The 20,345-nt window shown below is 43.3% G+C and overlaps 1 protein-coding gene across 1 annotated transcript in view; it reads left to right on the top strand.

Annotated features, from left to right (window-relative positions):
• KLHL23 (kelch like family member 23) overlaps positions 1-19,769 on the top strand; it is a 38,676-nt gene extending 18,907 nt beyond the window's left edge. The window contains exons 3-5 of the mRNA XM_089651871.1: positions 2,681-2,698; positions 4,318-4,452; positions 9,226-19,769. Coding sequence (XP_089507997.1) covers positions 2,681-2,698; positions 4,318-4,452; positions 9,226-9,536 — 464 coding nt within the window. The 3' untranslated portion in view covers positions 9,537-19,769. The remainder of the gene's footprint in view (positions 1-2,680; positions 2,699-4,317; positions 4,453-9,225) is intronic.
• The last annotated feature ends 576 nt before the right edge of the window (positions 19,770-20,345 follow it).

Here is a 20,345-nt window from a genome sequence, read left to right as displayed (position 1 = left end):
TTTCCAGTCATGTGAAGTTATATTGAAATTCAGAGTATTAGCTTGTGGAATGCTTTTGTGGCTGCAGGGTTAATATGTGGTACACTAAAATTACTGCAAATGATTCCTTCTGGCATGACATGGAAACCAGGGCCGTGAATGGAGATTGTTTTTAGTATTTGGATCTGGCTCCATATATGGAGTTCTTTGTTCTTTCCAAAGACAAGGTGGGAGTATTTTAGAGATGCCCATATAGTGCTGTACTCAGACATCATGCTATCTTAGGTACACCTGAATAATGATGTCCACTCTTGTGTTAAAGGATTATTTTCAAAGAGTGGTGTGTTAGCTTGAGGTTTTTCATGGGATATTTTTGTATTGTAACTCCTGTGGCAGAGATGACAGGTATATAGGAACAGCAGCAGCCGCTCAGCCTGTACAAAGTTATGAGGTCTGAGGAAGAAGGCATAGCCTTCGAAACGCGTCAGCTATACTGAGTGTGTACCCCCATGATGGGATTCGCGCTGGCTTCTTATCTTTGAAGCCCCTTTGAGGACTACATGCCTGATTTTATTCGCTGTTTGTGAGTACCTATCTTCTATTAATAAATTCTGTTACTGAGGAAATGTGCAAGGTTGGTGCGCTTCTTTTTTTTTGCTTCACTTTGCAGCAAAGTTATGACGGGTTAAGAGAAGTTGTTGCTCTTTGCATGTAGACACACAGCCAGAGGTTACCTGGGTTTAGGGAAGGATGGATCGAATCATCCTTACAGCGCTGAGCGAACTGTTGGCGCTTTATAAATACTGTATAATAATAATAATAATAATCCTTTTCTGCCTTGTTGCTAGGAGGTTGGTAGAAACGCCTAATTCACTGTTCACATCCACCATCACAGTAGCAAGCTCTCAAATGTTGAGCTCAGAGCAGGGGTGGACTGACAACTCATGGGGCCCCCGGTCAATAGGGGATCATGGGGCCCCTGTGTCCTTGCCCACACTCAAAGCACACCCAAAAAAGCTTATAAAAAAGGTACCAGGGGCATTTCATGGGGCCCCCTACTGACCCCAGGCCCTCGGGCAGTGCCCGAGTACTCGAATGGTCAGTCCACCCCTGGCTTAGAGCTAATGCATCAGGTGGGGGTTTGAATCAGAGAAGATGCTCACTCCTGTGATGGTAGAGGTGAACAATAAGTCACTAACTCTAATATATACACTATATTTTACAGCAATTTTGTTTACCGACCACCAAACAAGAGAAATGAAAGATTGTTTCTTATTTCCTGAACTGTAAAAAGTCTTGTGACTCCTCCCAATATCCTTTGCACCCCCCCTTGCCATCCTGCTTACTTACTTTTGGGTCCCATGCTGCACAGCTAGGCTGATGCATTCTGAACCAGGCCCGGATCTAGTGGGGTGCTGGGGTGGGCTATGCACCCCCAGATTTTAGTTGTGCCCTCCAGATCTCTGAGAGTGCATGCAACTGATCCATGAGACCTGATGGGGACAATTGATGTAAGGGGCAACACTGATAGGGATAGCTGATGTAAGGGGGCACTCCGGACAATTGATGTAAGGGGGCACTCTGTTGAAGAGCTTGATGTAAGGAGCACTCTGAGAGGGGCAATTAATGTAAGGGTGTACTCTGATGTGCACATTTTATGTAAGGAACACTCTGATGAGGACAACTAATGTAAGGGGGGGACTCTTATAGGTACCTTGATGTAAAGAGGAAACTTTGAGGAGGACTCCTGATGTAAGGAGGGGCTCTGATATGGACATATAAGGGGCACAGGTTCTGTTTAATCATCTTAATACATACTAGTGTTCTCTATTCACTCCCTGCACAATCTGTCAGATGTTACTTTCGGGTTGTGTACAAAAGCGTGCCGAGTGAACAGGGAATACGGGTTCTATGCATTTCTGTCACAAAACTGACATTATGCCCCCTGACTTTTTTTACTGCACCCCCAGATCAGATAGGCTAGATCTGGCCCTGTTCTGAACATTGGAGGTTGGCTACAGATGCCATTCAGAGAATGCTTTGCATTTTTTTGAATGAATGAAAAGCATTTTCTGATTGGATGAGGTGGAGAGGAGGGGTGGTGATGTGACCCAGAAGCAAGTGAAGAATGGGTTCTATGCATTTCTGTCACACTACTGACATTATGCCCCCTGACTTTTTTTTACTGCACCCCCAGATCAGATAGGCTAGATCTGGCCCTGTTCTGAACACTGGAGGTTGGCTACAGATGCCATTCAGAGAATGCTTTGCATTTTTTTGAATGAATGAAAAGCATTTTCTGATTGGATGCGGTGGAGAGGAGGGGTGGTGATGTGACCCAGAAGCAAGTGAAGATCACTGGAGCAGCAGTATCTACTATAGAGATTTCCAGCTTCCAGGGGTATCGGCCAGATATTGTATTTACATCGTTACATTACTCCAAGCTAGATCAATGTAGTTCTGTATAAAACATCCTTAGACAAAATTCTTCTTTTACTACAAATGATCAGAGATGGCCAGAAAACCGAAACAAAACGAGAAAAATCCTTTGAGCAGTTTAAATGTTTAAGCATGATGCTGCCTCTTCTTACCCTGCTGCACTAGGCACCGGCCCTTGGACACCGTCACGCTAAACAAAACCATGTCCTTATTGTGAAATGTATTTGTTTGAATTTACATATGACCTTATTTCTTGTAACAGGTGTGGGAAATGCTACAGTTGTGACCAAAATTATTCAACCCCCACTGAAATTGAGTGTTTTGGCCAGTTTGACATTGCTTTTGATCATTCAGTCATCTTGCTTACATTTACATTAAAGAGGCACTTGTAGGTCAGACAAATATAACATAACAGTTATAATGAAATAACCACAAATGTCTTTTCTGTGCTCACAGCATTATCAGTTTTATTCAACCCCCAAGTGACATTCAATCTTAGTACTTAGTACAGCATCCTTTTACAGTTATAACAGCTTTTAAACGTGAAGCATAGCTTGACACAAGTGTCTTGCAGCGATCTACGGGTATCTTCGCCCATTCTTCATGGGCAAAGGCCTCCAGTTCAGTCACATTCTTAGGCTTGCGCACTGCAACTGCTTTCTTTAAGTCCCACCAGAGGTTCTCAATCGGATTTAAGTCTGGTGACTGCGATGGCCACTCCAAAATGTTCCAGCCTTTCCTCTGCAACCATGCTCTAGTGGACTTGGAGGTATGCTTGGGATCATTGTCCTGTTGAAAGGTCCAACGTCTCCCAAGCCTCAGGTGTGTGACGGACTGCATCACGTTTCCATCCAATATCTCCTGGTACTGAAGAGAATTCATGGTACCTTGCACACGCTGAAGCTTCCCTGTACCTGCAGAAGCAAAACAGCCCCAAAGCATGATTGACCCTCCACCATGCTTCACAGTAGGCAAGGTGTTCTTTTCATCATAGGCCTTGTTCTTCCTCCTCCAAACATAGCGTTGATCCATGGGCCCAAACAGTTCTAATTTTGTTTCATCAGTCCACAGAACACTATCCCACAACTTTTGTGGTTTGTCCACATGGCTTTTGGCATACTGCAGTCGACTCTTCTTATTCTTTGGAGACAGCAAGGGGGTACGCCTGGGAGTTCTGGCACGGAGGCCTTCATTACGCAGTGTGCGTCTTATTGTCTGGGCTGAAACTTCTGTACCCACATCTGACAAATCTTTTCTCAGTTCCTCAGCAGTCACACGGGGACTTCTCTCCACTCTACGCTTCAGGTAGCGCACAGCAGTCGAAGTCAGCATCTTCTTTCTGCCACGACCAGGTAGCGTTTCAACAGTGCCCTTTGCCTTGAATTTGCGAATGATGCTTCCTAAGGTGTCTCTTGGTATGTTTAACATCTTTGCAATCTTCTTATAGCCATTGCCCTTCCTGTGAAGAGAAATCACCTCTTCTCTTGTCTTCCTGGACCATTCTCTTGCCTTCACCATGTTTGTAACCACACCAGTAAATGTCTAGAAGGAGCTGAGTATCACAGTCATTTTAAAGCTGCCTAATTGGTGCTTATTATGCTTGATTGCTGCTCGGTGACATCCACAGGTGTTTTCAATACCTGATGGAAAGCACCTGTATGAACCTCTGTTCTTCAGAGTGGTAGTCTTTAAGGGGTTGAATAATTGTGGCAATGAAGAAACCACATAAGAACCATTTACTACTGTATTACATAAACAATTGATGTCATTTTAGTTGCATTTGGGTAGTTACAACGTCCTTGTAGGATTTGATTCTGAATACAATTCCAAATGTACACTATAGTCCCTAAACCCCTTTACAGCATTGGGGGTTGAATAATTTTGGTCACAACTGTACAGCCTGTGTGCTGCGTGATGTCATCTATGTCAGCGGTGGTCACTATGGTTACAGAGGAAGTTGCACGTATGATAAGATTCAGAGTTTTCACTCGGATATCAATGAATGGAGGATCCTATCAGTTTGTCCCCATCCAGGTAAGAAAACATGTAAGCGCAAAAAAATGTGAATTGGAATTTAGCAAGTGGTACTCATTCCTACTCCCTATTTTTTTCCACTTACCTACAGTAATGTAGTACTCTGCAAAGCACATACTTACCTACATAGTGAATCCAGCCTTGTCCCTCTGTGATCAGCTGTTCGGATGCCAAACAGTGGGTCTTGTGCCTCCATCTTGGTCCTCTTTAGCTTGCTGCCTCTTCTGGCTGTAGGCAGCAAGCGCTGATGACTCTCCTGACCCGCCCATGATGATGTTATGATTTTATTGAGTATAGAGACCAGGGGCGGACTGACCATTCGAGCACTCGGGCACTGCCCGAGGGCCCGGGGTCAGTAGGGGGCCCCATGAAAGGCCCCTGGTACATTTTATAAGCTTTTTTGGGTGTGCTTTAAGTGTGGGCAAGGACACAGGGGCCCCATGATCCCCTATTGCCCGGGGGCCCCATGAGTTGTCAGTCCGCCCCTGGTAGAGACCACTCTGCTCATGACTCTTGAGTGAAGGTCATCCTGTGCTGTTTGCAGGGGTGGACTGGCAACTCATGGGGCCCCCGGGCAATAGGGGATCATGGGTCCCCTGTGTCCTTGCCCAAACTCAAAAAAGCCTATGAAAAAGGTACCAAGGGCATCTCATGGGGCCCCTACTGACCCCGGGCCCTCGGGCAGTGCCCGAGTTTCCAAATGGTCAGTCCGCCCCTGGCTGTTTGGTTAGGGAATATAATCATCAGTCTGAAAAGTATTAAAAAAGGGAAAAAATAACTTTGAATGCATTTAAAGGAACACTGTAATGGTAAAGTGTAACTGTATGGGCACTATTTAAAGAGACCCTGTCACCAACTTAAAAAACTGCAAATAAAAGCATAGAAACTTTGAGAAATACTCACCGTCACCTTCCAGTGATGCGGTGATTACATCCCTTTCCGGCTGCTGTCCTTTTCTTCTTGGTGCTGGGTTTTCAACCCCCTCATTGGCTCAGCGGTGTCCCTAGGGTTGGTGTCACCCGGTGTGGTAACACGTGGTGTCACCCCTCCAGGGAGGAAGGAGAGGTGTCGGTGTAGCAGTAAAATGAGTATCCCCTAAAGATACAGTGGGGATCGAAAGTTTGGGCACCCCAGCTAAAAATTTGTATTACTGTGCATAAAGAAGCCAAGAAAAGATGGAAAAATCTCCAAAAGGCATCAAATTACAGATTAGACATTCTTATAATATGTCAACAAAAGTTAGATTTTATTTCCATCATTTACACTTTCAAAATAACAGAAAACAAAAAAATGGCGTCTGCAAAAGTTTGGGCACCCTGCAGAATTTGTAGCATGCACTACCCCCTTTGCCAAGCTGAGACCTGCCAGTGTCATGGATTGTTCTCAATCATCGTCTGGGAAGACCAGGTGATGTCAATCTCAAAGGTTTTAAATGCCCAGACCCATCTGACCTTGCCCCAACAATCAGCACCATGGGTTCTTCTAAGTAGTTGTCTAGAAAACCGAAACTGAAAATAGTAGACGTTCACAAAGCTGGAGAAGGCTATAAGAAGATAGCAAAGCATTTTCAGATGTCAATATCCTCTGTTCGGAATGTAATTAAGAAATGGCAGTCATCAGGAACAGTGGAAGTTAAAGCAAGATCTGGAAGACCAAGAAAAATATCAGACAGAACAGCTCGCAGGATTGTGAGAAAAACAATTCAAAACCCACGTTTGACTGCACGATCCCTCCAGAAAGATCTGGCAGACACTGAAGTTGTGGTACACTATTCCACTATAAAGAGATACTTGTACAAATATGGTCTTCATGGAAGACTCATCAGAAGAAAACCTCTTCTACATCCTCACCACAAAAATCATCGTTTGAACTTTGCAAATGAACATATAGACAAGCCTGATGCATTTTGGAAACAAGTTCTGTGGACCGATGAGGTTGAAATTGAACTTTTTGGCCGGAATGAGCAAAGGTACGTTTGGAGAAGAAGGGGCACAGAATTTAATGAAAAGAACCTCTGTCCAACTGTTAAGCATGGGGTTGGATCAATCATGCTTTGGGGTTGTGTTGCAGCCAGTGGCACAGGGAACATCTCACGAGTAGAAGGAAAAATGGATTCAATAAAATTTCAGCAAATTTTGGATGGTAACTTGATGCCATCTGTGAAAAAGATGAAGTTAAAGAGAGGATGGCTTCTACAAATGGATAATGATCCTAAACAAACCTCGAAATCCACGGGGGATTACATCAAGAGGCGTAAACTGAAGGTTTTGCCATGGCCTTCACAATCTCCTGACCTCAACATCATTGAAAATCTATGGATAGACCTTAAAAGAGCCGTGCGTGACAGACAGCCCAGAAATCTCAAAGAACTGGAAGACTTTTGTAAGGAAGAATGGGCAAAGATACCTCAAACAAGAATTGAAAGACTCTTGGCTGGCTACAAAAAGCATTTACAAGCTGTGATACTTGCCAAAGGGGGCAGTACAAGATATTAACTCTGCAGGGTGCCCAAACTTTTGCAGACGCCATTTTTTTGTTTTCTGTTATTTTGAAAGTGTAAATGATGGAAATAAAATCTAACTTTTGTTGACATATTATAAGAATGTCTAATCTGTAATTTGATGCCTTTTGGAGATTTTTCCATCTTTCCTTGGCTTCTTTATGCACATTAATACAAATTTTTAGCTGGGGTGCCCAAACTTTCGATCCCCACTGTATGTATCCCCTGAAGCAACTGCGCATGTGCCGGTTTCAGGCCGAAGAAGCCGATCTCTGACTTTAGCACAGAGCTGCCACAGCTAAACCCTTTCAGGCTGCAAACCACTGAACATGATCCCATGGATCACTATGGGTTGCAAGATCAGTTAACCCTGTATAGGCCTGAAACCGTAACATGCGCAGTTGCTTCAGGGGATACATATGCTCACGGGATACACATTTTACTGCTATACCGGGGCAGCTGTCACTGTGCCCGGAATCTTGGATCACCCCAATAACTGGCCAGGACCTTCACAGAGCCCAGAAGCTCTGCTGGCATCCTGCGCCTGCACCCCCTGTGATGGTGTCACCCGGTGCGGCCCGCTGATGGGGGTGGGGGGTGGGAAGGATGTGATGTCAACCCACTTATATGCATGGGAGTCAATCATTCCCACACAACTGGAGTATGTATTGTTGCGCATGTGCAGCTCAGTGAGCATTCAATAGAAGATTGCGAGCAGGCAGGTAAATGCGCATTATTGCTGCATCCCTGCGGCCTTTTCAAAATTAAGCTTAGTTCTACTTCTAAATGCTTACGTGCAGCATTTTTTTTTCCGTAAACAAAGTTTTACTCACTTACAATGTGCTTTTAAACTTGCTATGGAATTCGACCGCTCCAGGAAGAGTCGATTCCCTAGCACAGCCACAGTTCCTTCTCCTACCTTGTATTTCATAGACTTCTTCTCTTCTGGGAGTGTCTAATGCTGTCCCAGCTCCTCTCTTTACTGTCTGTGTTGGCCCAGCTCCTCTTTTTACCTCCCTACATAATTTTCAATGTAGCTGCAGGAAGGAGTGAAGGAGAACACTATTGAGTGACAGCTCTGAGTCTGCTGGACTGTTGACATCACATTCAAGATGGTGACACCCAACAACAAGAGCTTTTAGATGTCTGCACATGGGAGGCTTTTACAGCTAAATAGAAGGAAAAGGAGAGGAAGGCGCCTCTAAGTGCACTATTAACAATTTATTAGTAAACAATGGAAAATTTACACTTACAAGATAAACGGTTAAAAAGGCTCATCGTGTGGTAATTGGATCCAGGTGGGACATCCAGTCATCCAGCAGCAAGCTATGCCTATAGGATCAGGAAGTAGAGTCCAGGATGTGCCTGTGCATCAAAAATGAATCTTGGAGAGCAGAGTCAGATGTAGCAGGTGAAAGGGGCGGTAATGCATTTCGGAGCATGCTCAATAGGCTCCTTCTTGAGACCTCATACTGTATACTCTTATGGGAAAATTGATGTTGAAATGAGTGAGCTGGTGCCAGGGTCTTTTTAATCCCTTCCTGCTGGTCCCTGATGGCTATTTAAGAAGATCTTAATGACAAAAGTGTTTCCTGGTCTTCATGATCAGATACAATGATGTAGAGCACAGGTGTCAAACTGGCGGCCCTCCAGCTGTTGCCAAACTACAAGTCCCATGAGGCATTGCAAAATTGACAGTTACAAGTATGACTCCCAAAGGCAGAGGCATGATGGGACTTGTAGTTTCGCAACAGCTGGAGGGCCGTTAGTTTGACACCCCTGATGTAGAGACTGTGATTTGCTGTCACAGTGATCACCTGATTAAGAGCTGGTCCTATTGGCTTCTGATTGTTGCTATGTGACTGGGAGCTGTTGGTGACTGTAATGTCACAGTGCTGAGGGCTCATGCTTGAGCAAGTATCCAATACAAAAGAGATGCAGAAACTGTATATATGCCAGTACAAAATTAGGCCCATTGAATGCTGCCACATGCATGTATCCAGCAGGCAGGTTATAATACTCAGGTTCAGGACAAGCTAAACAATCTGCTGTATGTCAAACGTTACTTAAAAATCTTTAGAATTATACGTAGTACAATACTGTAAATAAGGATCATAGAGAGTGTGGAATATTATGGCATGTCTTACTCAATTGTACCATTATTTTTCAAATTAAAGGAGTAATTAGAAGTAAGTCTGTTAGAACCTAGAGAAATGTGAAAATATATTTTTAAATAATTTTTTAAGGCTGAAAATTTTATTCTTTTTTTCCAGAGTATGGATTGTGTTCAGTGGCACTACATAACAAGCTGTACCTGGTCGGAGGTCAGACCACGACTACTGACTGCTATGACCTTGAGCGCAATGAGTGGGTGGAGCTTGCCCCAACAATGGAACGGAGAATGGAATGCGGAGCCATTGTCATGAATGGATTTCTTTATATCACTGGTGGTTACTCCTGGTCTAAAGGCACCTACTTGCAGAGTATAGAGAAGTACAATCCAGAAACTGATAAATGGGAACTAGTCGGAAATCTCCCCAGCCCTATGCGTTCCCATGGCTGTGTCTGTGTGTATAGTGCATAGGTGCCAATTATGTACATTGATCTACTATGTGATACAAACAATTCAGCTCAGGTTCTTGGAGCTAAAGTAGTTCCAAACAACTTATTATGTTGCCTGTGTACAGCCATCTTCATGAATAGAAGCATATGTTTAAGCTACCCCTAAGGGGTAGTTAAGGCATTTTAAAGGCATGCCATGCAATTAAGCCACACTTCTGTGGGGTACAAATGAATGGCTTGCCTGTTCAATATCTACTGAATGGATGGGGGAAAGTACAGTAATACAATGGTAGAATGTACACATGCATGTAATCATTGTATAAGTGCTTCAATTGATTTGGCTCAGGTGGTAACCATTCAGATATATGTAAATGGATGAATCCTTGAAGAACAGGCTGTCTGATTAGCAGCTGTCATCAGCAGAGGTGAAGGGGAACACTAGGTTACTCAGCCTGGGGTAACTAGGATGGTACATGTTGGGTTCACTGCAGGCCTAAAGCCACATGTTAGCATACTCAGGTTGCCTGTCCCAGCATATAGCAGCCATATGGGCAGAAATGTGTATCTATCATTAAAGTCCAACTCCAGCCAAAAAATGTTGTTTCAGTCTCAATCTGGATGAAGTAAGGAAGGGTTAGAGCTCATATCAGGTTTTTATTGTTGTCCATGTCTCTGCTAAAGAGCTTTTCCTTTAGTAGAGTCACAGGAAGTGATGGGAAATCTGTCTAACAGCGTCACAGATAAAAACACATTTTCTTAATCATACAGCAAAGGACACAGGCTCCTTTAACTCCTGACTATGGGTTATATACTGGCACCATCAGGTGAGCACACTGGCCAACAAAACTGTAGAACAGCCCATATGACTCCTTCCGTTCCCAGCAATCCTTGGGTTTTTGGTTGTGTCCATAGGTGATGGTTGACCTCTCTTTACTGAGAGCAGATTTCCAACCTATAGTTCCTAATTTACTGGATGATTAAAGACTTTACTTTGTTCTTCACACAGAGAAGACCTTTCTCCACCTTGTTGCATCAACACCACTGAGGCAATATAATTGTAGCCTCTCGATTGGTCGTTCTTCAGGTAGCTCCTCAGGTACAGTACTGGACTCCACCGCATGGAAGACGCAGCTTTGGTCTGTATCATTGCTTTTTGCTACTTGACTCTACCTGTGACACTCACCTTCACCTAAGCAGTGCAATTTGGTACAGTTAGATGCAGAGTGCTTTACAGGTCCAGGGCAGTGGCAATCCAAAACCCAGTCATGTATATGTACTGTATGGTGTTCATCAGGGCTCAAGCTTGGGTCTCTTATTTTTTAGCATTTACGTGTTTCCAGTTAGCCAACTGCTTAGATCACATTGGCTCAATTATCACTTCTATGCTGATGACACTGAGATATACATCCTCATTAAACCGGATTCTACTTTGGATGCTTTTCTCCTATCTAACTGTATTTGTGATCTAAAAACTGGGATGACTCACAATTTCCTTCAATTAAACCTTGACAAGACTGAAGTCATGCTTATTGGCACCCCCCATCAATTATGTAAGGCCAGTCCTGGTAGCCTCTCAATCAGGGGTGGACTGACAACTCATGGGGCTCCCGGGCAATAGGGGATCATGGGGCCCCTGTGTACTTGCCCAAACTCAAAAAAGCCTATGAAAAAGGTACCATGGGCATCTCATGGGGCCCCCTACTGACCCCGGGGCCCTCGGGCAGTGCCCAAGTTTCCAAATGGTCAGTCCGCCCCTGCTCTCAGTAGATGGCACTGTACTTGAACTTCAGTCTAATTTAAAAAACCTAGGGGTGAGATTTGATGCTAGTTTAACCTTTGATCCACATGTACAAAAATTTGTCAGAACATCTTTTTTTCCACTTGAGAAACATTACTCAAACCTGAAAAGCAGATAGTTATATATGTGTTCCCCCTACTTGACTACTGCAATGCTCTAATCACTGGTGTACCTAAATCCACTATTAATCCACTACAATATGTACAAAATTTTGCAGCTAGAATCCACACTAGGTCTGGTACAAGTGACCGTATTACTCCTATCCTGGAGTCCTTGCAATGGCTCCCCGTCAGGTTTCACATAGACTTTAAGATCCTCTTGTTCACCTACAAGGCTCTTCATAGCTTGGCACCCTATTATCTGCCTGAACTCTTATCAACTTACTCCCCCCTCTTAACCTCTGCTCCTCTAATCCTGGTCTTCTGTGTGTCCCCCCTACTCACCTACACTCGATGGGAGACACAACCTTCTTCTGCTATGTCCCAAAACTCTGGAAATCACTTCCAAAGAACATCAGAGAATCATCTTCTCTAAACTCATTCAAATCAAATCTAAAAACGCTTTTCTTTAGACAAGCATTCATGAAATATTCCCTTTTTTTCCTTTATTTTATTCGGTGTTTTCTTTGTGAAGCTACCTTTAAAGGCACAATATAAAATAAAGCTTATTATTATTATAGTAGTTCCTGCTCTCAGGTGGACCAAGTGGGAAGTTTTCACCCTGTTGTGTTCTCCCTGGGAAGGTGTCTTTACACAGGTGTGGTGAGTTCTGGTCTTAGCCCCTTCCCCTGTGAGGTTCCCCTCCCTCTCTCAACTTTCTCTCGCTCAGCCCCCCTCTCCTGCATGTTTAGGGCAGTATGCACCCAGGGACAAATCCCTGGAATGCATGCAATAACACTCGGTACGCAGTCTAGACCCATTCAGTCGCAGCAGCTTTCAGCCTGTCAGAGTTTTACAGGTTGCTGACTGCAGGGCTGCATGGTGCACCTATTGTCACGATCGCGCGGTCCCCGCCACCAACATGCGACAATCGTACGACCGTGACTAACAGTAACACGTCACGCCCGCGGCGTCAGACCCCAGACCTTCTCACCAACTCGTGACCGAAGGACCAGCCGATCTAAAACCGCGGTGTGACGCGCGTAACAAGGCCCCACCCAGCTGCACGCTGCACAGCGATTTTCCAGCTAATGGGCTACAATCGGTGCCGGCAGCCTGAATGCGCTTGTTACTGGGTCGTGTTAATTACGCAACTAACTCTCTACTGCCACCACCACTTTTGTCGGAGATTGGGAAACTCCCGTTATCAAATATTCACTATAATGATTGAAAAGTCGCCTGTCCAATGCGGTCACTGCAGGCCGATTGGGCAGAGGATTAAAAAAAACACAGTAGCGTCTCTTCAAAGGCAGGAATTCGTGAATTGCAAGTAAGCGCTTAGAAACAGTTTAACACTTTCAGAAAGAAAGATTTATTACTAAAAGAGTCAAACAGGTGCAATACAATATTTACAAAGAAAATGTAACTATATATATATATATGCATATAAAGGTACAGCAAAGAGATAATAGGAAGGAAATTAAAGAGTTAAGTTACTTGCCAATATGCCTTGGTTTGTAAGCAGATCCAAGTGCAGAGCAGGAAGGGTCTTTGATCTCCTCTGTTATGATGTTAAACTCAGGAGATGTGTGTTAAGCTCTAACAGGCTTGCCAGCCTGTCCTTTTTTTTAAAAATCCCTCTGAAAGGGGGGTTGCTCTGACTACGCTGTTTTGGGAGGGGTCAATGAGACTCTGAGTTAAAACTAACAGCTTGATACTCCATGATATGAAACATACAGTTGACCTGAGGAATGTTCAATTAATTGCTGATCAGTTTTATGATGTGTGGGCCTACACAGTTTTGGGTGACGAAGGTTACACTTCAGCAGACTGCCTGGCACCTGGACTCAGGATGTCTTAACCCACACCATCTGTCAGGAGATAACGTTTGCCTCTCAGGAAGGGAGGGGGTAGGGAATGAGAGGAATACTTCCAATACAAAGAAAAGAAAAAGGGGGAACTCCACATCCAACTCTGATGAGCTAGTTTGCTACACCTATGTCTTCTGCAGTGTTAATTTTGTTGATGAAAATATTATTATTGACTAAAATACGACTAAAACTAAAACAATTCAGATGACTAAAATACGACTAAAATTTAAGTTTTAGTCAAAAGACTATGACTAAAACTAAATCGAAATTTGACTTCAAAATTAACACTGGTCTTCTGCCTGCACCCAAATGCTGGAATCTCATGCATCAGTGCCAAACGCCCAGTGTGCATGGGGCCTTATTCTGTAAAGAACCCATTCTTATATTTCATAAAGACAATGCGGTTTTGGGGCCCGGATTCTTTTCTCCCTTAGGTGGTCTCCTTCTTTCACCTTAATCTGGACATCATCCTGCCATCTCTTTGCCCTGCTCCAAAGCAACACAAAAGACTATGACTAAAACTAAATTGAAATTTGACGTCAAGTTAACACCGGTCTTCTGCTTGCACCCAAATGCTGGAGTCTCATGCTCAGTGTGCATGGGGCCTTATTCTGTAAAGGACCCATCCTTGTACTTCATAAAGACAATGTGGTTTTGGGGCTCTGGGCTTCTTTTCTCCGTAAGGTGGTCTTCTACTTTCACCTTAATTTTAATTTTTCACCCTGCTCCAAAGCAACACAAAGAGCTATCTCTGCATTGTTCTGATAAGGTATGTGCGGTGTGCACCTCTCTGCCACTGCCACAGTAAAACTGTTTACATATAGACGCATATATATGTCCGCTCCGCATTAAACCCCAGCCACTGAGAGGCCACGTATATGTGGCCAGTCGGCGTGAACGGGTTAATACTGTGAGGAGGAGCTTTAAACATTGTGGAAATGTTTGTATTGTTTTTCTTAGCTTCCTGTCCCAGTGACACTTCTTATTCAGTTGTCACATGAACAGGAAGCAAGGGAAAATTCCCCCCCAGTGGGATCACAAACAGAAATAAAACACAGTGAAGGTTAACTCTTGTAATCTCTATACAAAACTTAAACATCTTGCTGGAGTTATTATTATTATTATTATTACACAGGATTTATATAGCGCCAACAGTTTGCTCAGTGCTATACATTACAATGGGAGACAATACATGAGACAGTACAGTAACAGTACAATGAAATACACGAGGGGTTCGAGGGCCCTGCTCCTTGGAGCTTACAATCTAGGAGGGAGGGGAGAGTGGTACAGGAGGAAATAGCTGTGGGGGATGGAGTGGTGGGGAGAGCAGAAGAGATCAGCAGTTAGGTGAGGGCGGGGTAGGCTTCTCTGAAGAGGTGGGTTTTCAGGGTGCGCCTAAAGGTGAGAAGGGTAGGTGACAGTCTGATGGATTGGGATAGTGAGTTCCAGAGGATGGGGGAAGCCCTGGAGAAGTCCTGGAGACATGGGATGGGCATGGGAGGAGGAGACCAGGGAACTGGAGAGTAGGAGGTCTTGTGAGGTGAGGAGAGTGCGTTTTGGGTGGTAGATGGATATCAGGTCGGTGATGTAGTTTGGGGCAGTGTTATGAGTTAAGCTTTAAACAATATTTTGCATGATCATTTTAAAAGTGTAAATGACCTCTACATATGTGTATCTAGAAAAGTGTAAATGTCTCTCTAGATAAAATGTGTGTGTATTCTCTTGCACACCAGCACTTTGTATCACTGCACATCACTAGACATTGCATGGATATTATTGGATAAATCTCAGCAATGCTGATGGATGAATTACAGCTAGTAAGACATTAGCAGCCCTGCAGTGATGTTGTACAGCAAAGCAATGTCCTGTGTAATAGCATTGTGTGTGCAGATTTAGGACAGACACTTATACTTGGATTCAGTAAGAGGTTTGTCAAAGCTGCTTGCAATTACGGGCATTTGAAGAATACATCCTGCCAATATGTTAATGACCATAGACAGCAAACAGACTTCTTGTGTACACTTGAGCTCTCTGCATCTCATATCAGTTCATATTAAGCGCTGCGTAAATTGGAGGCGCTATATAAGTACCTGAAATAGATAAAATATGGAAAGGAACATTGTACTATATTCAGGGTAATAAACACGTCTGTATTGATACATGTACATGGCACTGGAAAATGTAGAAGTAAAAAAAAGTTAGACTTTTTATAAAAACAAACGGAGAGGATGAAGAAAAGAGATAATAACGGTTCACACTGATTCAGTGTGGGATTTGCAGCAAATTATGTGCATTTTCCCGCACCACAATCACACTCCATTCATGAGAACCGCTATGTTAACATCACCCCAAAAATGGTTCACAGAATGCAGTGCGACTGGCTGGATCGGATAGGTGTGAACACCCATGCAATCCAGTTCCAGTGCAAAAAAAAAAGGTGCTAGCACCTTTCCCACAAGTGCGGTGCAATTTGAGCCATATAAAATGAATGGCTCAAATCATGTGATTTGAACAGGAATGCGGTGCAATTTCTGTCCAAATCACATGCGGTTTCCTGCACCACAATAGTGTGATCCAGCACAATAAAGGGCAGGCCACCCTAAACAATCATTTAAGTTTTTAGTCAATGATGGAGAGTTATAGAACTCCAGAAATGAACTTACTTCAAAATATATCTTTGGTTCAGCTTTGCAAAATCAATTTCTTCATAAGCCACCTCCAAAAAGCCCACTGAAGATGCTGCAAATGGTTTGGCTACTTACAGTATGTGCTGCATGCTCTAACATTTCTCAATCCTTCACCTCAGCCATTCAGGGAACTCCTTGTATTTTCTCACTGAATACAAGGCATTCTCTGACTGGATGAGGTGGAGAGGAGGGGCAGATGATGTCATGAACCACTCAATAGTCTCCTTTACCAGGGACATTAGGCCAGGTTTACGCTGTTGCTTTGTAGTAAAACATGGCATATCATTCTGAATGGCATCTCAATGCACCTTCCTAACGCACTGCATTACAATGGCGCACACTGTAACGCACAGTAATACAAAACTGCTAAAAATGGTGCATGCACTTTTTTGTGTGTTCTCTATTTTAAGCTGCCCATTCCAATGAGAAAGCTACCTAAGCCCCCATTCACACTACATAGCATTTTACATGTAAGCGTGTTTTTGCACTTTGCGCATAGGCAGCCTATTCAAATCAACGGGTTGTGCTACATGCAGAAACTGCAGCAAAAAAGCTCAAGTCTTTGTTTAAACTTTGCGTATAATTTAGTCACGTGTTTTGCAATGTTTTTTGCAAAAAAATTAGCATTTTGCTTGCTGCATTTGGTGTGCCAATAACAATGGATGGCACCACAAGTGCAATGTGCGTTTTGTGCACATTTTGTGTACGCACACAAAATCGTGCGATTTTGTGGGGGTTAATTGTAATGTGAAAGCAGCCTTATTGTAACGAATGTCAGCACTTGACATGATATACATTAAAGTGGCTGCAAAGGATCAAGGTTTTTTACTTTCATGCATTCTATGCATGAAGGTAAAACCGTCCCTGAACAGCAGTACCACCCCCCCCCCCCCAAATACTTACCTAAACTCCCTCTCGATCCAGCGATGCGCATTGGAGTCTCAGCTCGCCATTGGTTCCTGCTGCTGTCAATCAGAGTCAGTGAGCCAATGAGAAGTTGCTGTGGGGGCACCTGACTGGGGGGGGCAGGAGAGCTTATGGGGGACCGAGAAGAGGAGGATCCGGGCTGCTCTGTGCAAAACGACTGTACACAGCAGGTAAGTATAGGCATGTTTGTTATTTTTAGAAAAAAACAGTTAAGCCTTTAGTATCGCTTTAACACACCACACAGATGTAAATAAGTCGGTGGTAATATATGTGTGCTTGTGTTCCTGGATCTGCATACCAGCCGTGGCCATTATGAGGTGTTCCCACTTTCCCTGCTGGAGTTCTATTTATATCAAAAACTCCCAGGTGGAAAGAGAAAGGGAGATTTTTTTTATGTATTTATTTTTGTCTTTGGTTGAAAAATGGACATTTTTTTTTCAACCTGATTATGTAATCATGCTGGCTTTTGCTGGTAATTTGGGTTTGCTGTTCTGCACCTTAACTCCAAGAACAACCTCAGCTGCTCTGACAGACCTGGTTGAATATAAGATACTGCAAGCACTTAAGAGCACACAAGCATAGATACCTTAAACTCGGCTGTGAATTAGCACCAGGAAATAGACACAAGACCGTTAGTGGTAAATGAACTCAATGTATTGGTACGGATTAGAAAACATGAAGGTTTGAGCATAGATTAACACACAGTCTGCCTGACAGTATAATCACCATGCCAAGGTAACTAGGAATAGAGGTCTGTACCATTACCACTGGAATTAACTCATGAATCCACAAAGTCAGCAATAAACAGTGCTTATAAGCATTAACTGCAATGTGAATAATACTATAACTAGTCTTGTCTGTACTCTAGGAAAATGGTTAGGATATGGTGCAATGTTCCCTGAGAGGTTCCCATTAGCATTGGCAATAGGTGAAGGTCTCTGTGTAGCAGCTCTAAAGGGGCAGTATTTAGCCCTTACTCTTTAGCCAGCTAGTGTTGGGGCCCAGATGTACCATTGGTGCACATGAGAATAGACCCAGCCAAGCCTGTAGGCATCAGTAAGGCTACTAGATTGATGTATGGTCAGTTCCCAAAGAGCTCAGTCTCTCTAGCAGCAGATAGTGAATCTTCACAACAGCAGCTCACCAATCCCAGCCATATTGCAGCTCACCATCCTGTCACACACAGTGTCCACTCTCTGCTCTGCACACAGGTGACTCTGGCTGTCAGCACACCTGAAGTTAGCAGTCTGGATCCTGCTCAGGCTGCCATTATGAATTAGTGGTGGTACACACTGGACAGCGATGTGCACGCTCTGGTCTCTTTAATAGCAGGAGGAAGCTGTGTCCTGTACAACCTGGGAAAATTCAGTGTTTTCCCTTCCTCTGGACTTCATTTCCCACAGTGCATTGCTTCCTGACTCAGCAGCTCCCTCCTCTTGCTGATATAGCTGTTAACCAGGTCATCACTACAGGGCAGTAGCTACAGAAAGCAGCTGCAGCCAGTGTTTCTCTCACTCTTAGCCAAGCATCCCTTTATATCATACTTCCCAGGCTAGACCATGTTTGACTTGCAGAGGCTGCTTACATCTAAAGGCATGCACAGATACTTCATATAACTTGAAAAAAAAAAACAGTACAAGTCTTCCCTTCCCTTACACTCATCACATTTTCTTCTACAAGACTACTGTCACATATCTGCATGCATTGTTTAAAGCCATATTGCTTCTTTTGTAAAAAAAAAATAAAAAAAAAGATAAACGTACCCATACTGCTAAAAGAAACAAATGTGCATACAGCATACATGTATGTTATTTTTCTGCATTGCAACCTGAAGCATTGCAACAGTGATCAGTGGTGCAATCACAGTCTCCTGCAGACTATTCCTCCAGTCCAAGGTCTGTATGGAGGTATGGATATGGAGGAAGTAATCAATGCACTATGAGTGGCTGATGTCACCACATTTGGGCTTCATTGAGAACTAAAAGTTTTCATTTCACAGATCCTTGTGAATGGATTATTATCGGATGATGTGAGGTGCTGCGGGGAGAATAACCCCATGATTCAGGTATGGGGGGGGGATGTATTTCACGGGGGCTGTGTGCGACACGAAACATGGCCAGCAAGGTAGGATTAGCTTTTAAACAGAAATAAATGTAAAATAAAACCTTGTCAAATATTTTTTATTATGTCCTGTACTATTTATAGTTTTTCCCTGTGCAGTGCAATACAACATAATTTTCATAAAAATCCATCCCAGGGGTGTAGTTTGTTATTCAAAGGAAACCTTTACTGAGAAAATATTTATGATACCATTGTTGATGTCTTCTTTTGAAAGTGATAGTTTCCCGGCCATCATGCTTATCTAATCGCTGACCTGGAGCAAGTTCTGACTTCACCTGCTGCATGCTTAATCTGCATCACTGATTCATAATGGATTGGCAGATACAGCCAGGCAACTAGCATTTTCACAAGAAGGAGTCATCACTGGAATACCTCCATTGACATAATTAAAAGGTCAGCTTTGGGTTGATTGCACCACTGCTAATGCCCAAGACTGTCATTAATATGTATACATACAAATATGTTTGATTTTTGTTTTCCAGTACAGATTCCTGCTGACATTCTTCAATGATAGTGAATCAAGGCTGTTATAAAAATATCCCTAAATTAATCAAATGTGAATTTTTCCACTTTCAGAAATGTATATATATATGGTCTGTTGTTTTTAAAGAATTTTACGAAGAAGCAATTCTTTTAACATTCACGGAGCACAAGCTTTCTTTCTTGGCTGTGAATCTGTTAATTTGTAGTTGATGATTTGTACATATGTTGAAATGTTTGTACATTTGATGAAAATAAAATAAATGCACCTAATTATTTGTTCATAATCAGTCCTTCTCTTAATGATAATGAAATATGTTATATTGACACAATGTATATCAAATTTTAATAATATATGTAGAGATGAGCGAATCGAAGTATCCGAAGTGGAATTCGAGTCGAATATCGGAAAAAGTTCGATTCGTGCCGAATCCGAAAAATAGCCTAATTCGGACGCGCGAATCGAAATTTTTCAGAAAATGGCGGCTGACATGTGCGGCGACGGAGCGGGGATGTCTGGGAAGGCGCGCAGACAAGGCGCGCTGACCCATAATGCATTCCTCAACTACATGTGATCGCATCAGCCAATCAGCAGCCAGCCAGCCAGCACTGTGTAATGGTCGAGCTATAAATAGCGGCCATTTTGGAATTCTTCATTTGCCTGCAGTCATTGAACAGAGGCAGACCGCTCTGTACTAGGGACAGGGACAGAGTTAGGGCCACAGAAACGATAATTGGGGACAGAGAAAAGTTACTTAGGGACAGAGAACCATTACTCAGGGACACAGACTTGTTAATGAGGGCCACAGAATCGTTATTTAGGGACAAAGAAACGCTAGTTAGGGCCAC

Source organism: Staurois parvus, unplaced genomic scaffold, assembly GCF_062004578.1.
Source record: "Staurois parvus isolate SC_StPar_1 unplaced genomic scaffold, SC_StPar_1.0 ptg000665l, whole genome shotgun sequence".
In the NCBI taxonomy this organism is placed as follows: Eukaryota; Metazoa; Chordata; class Amphibia; order Anura; family Ranidae; genus Staurois; species Staurois parvus.
Note: the sequence above shows the minus strand (reverse complement) of the source record. Positions and strands in the feature narration are given on the sequence as shown.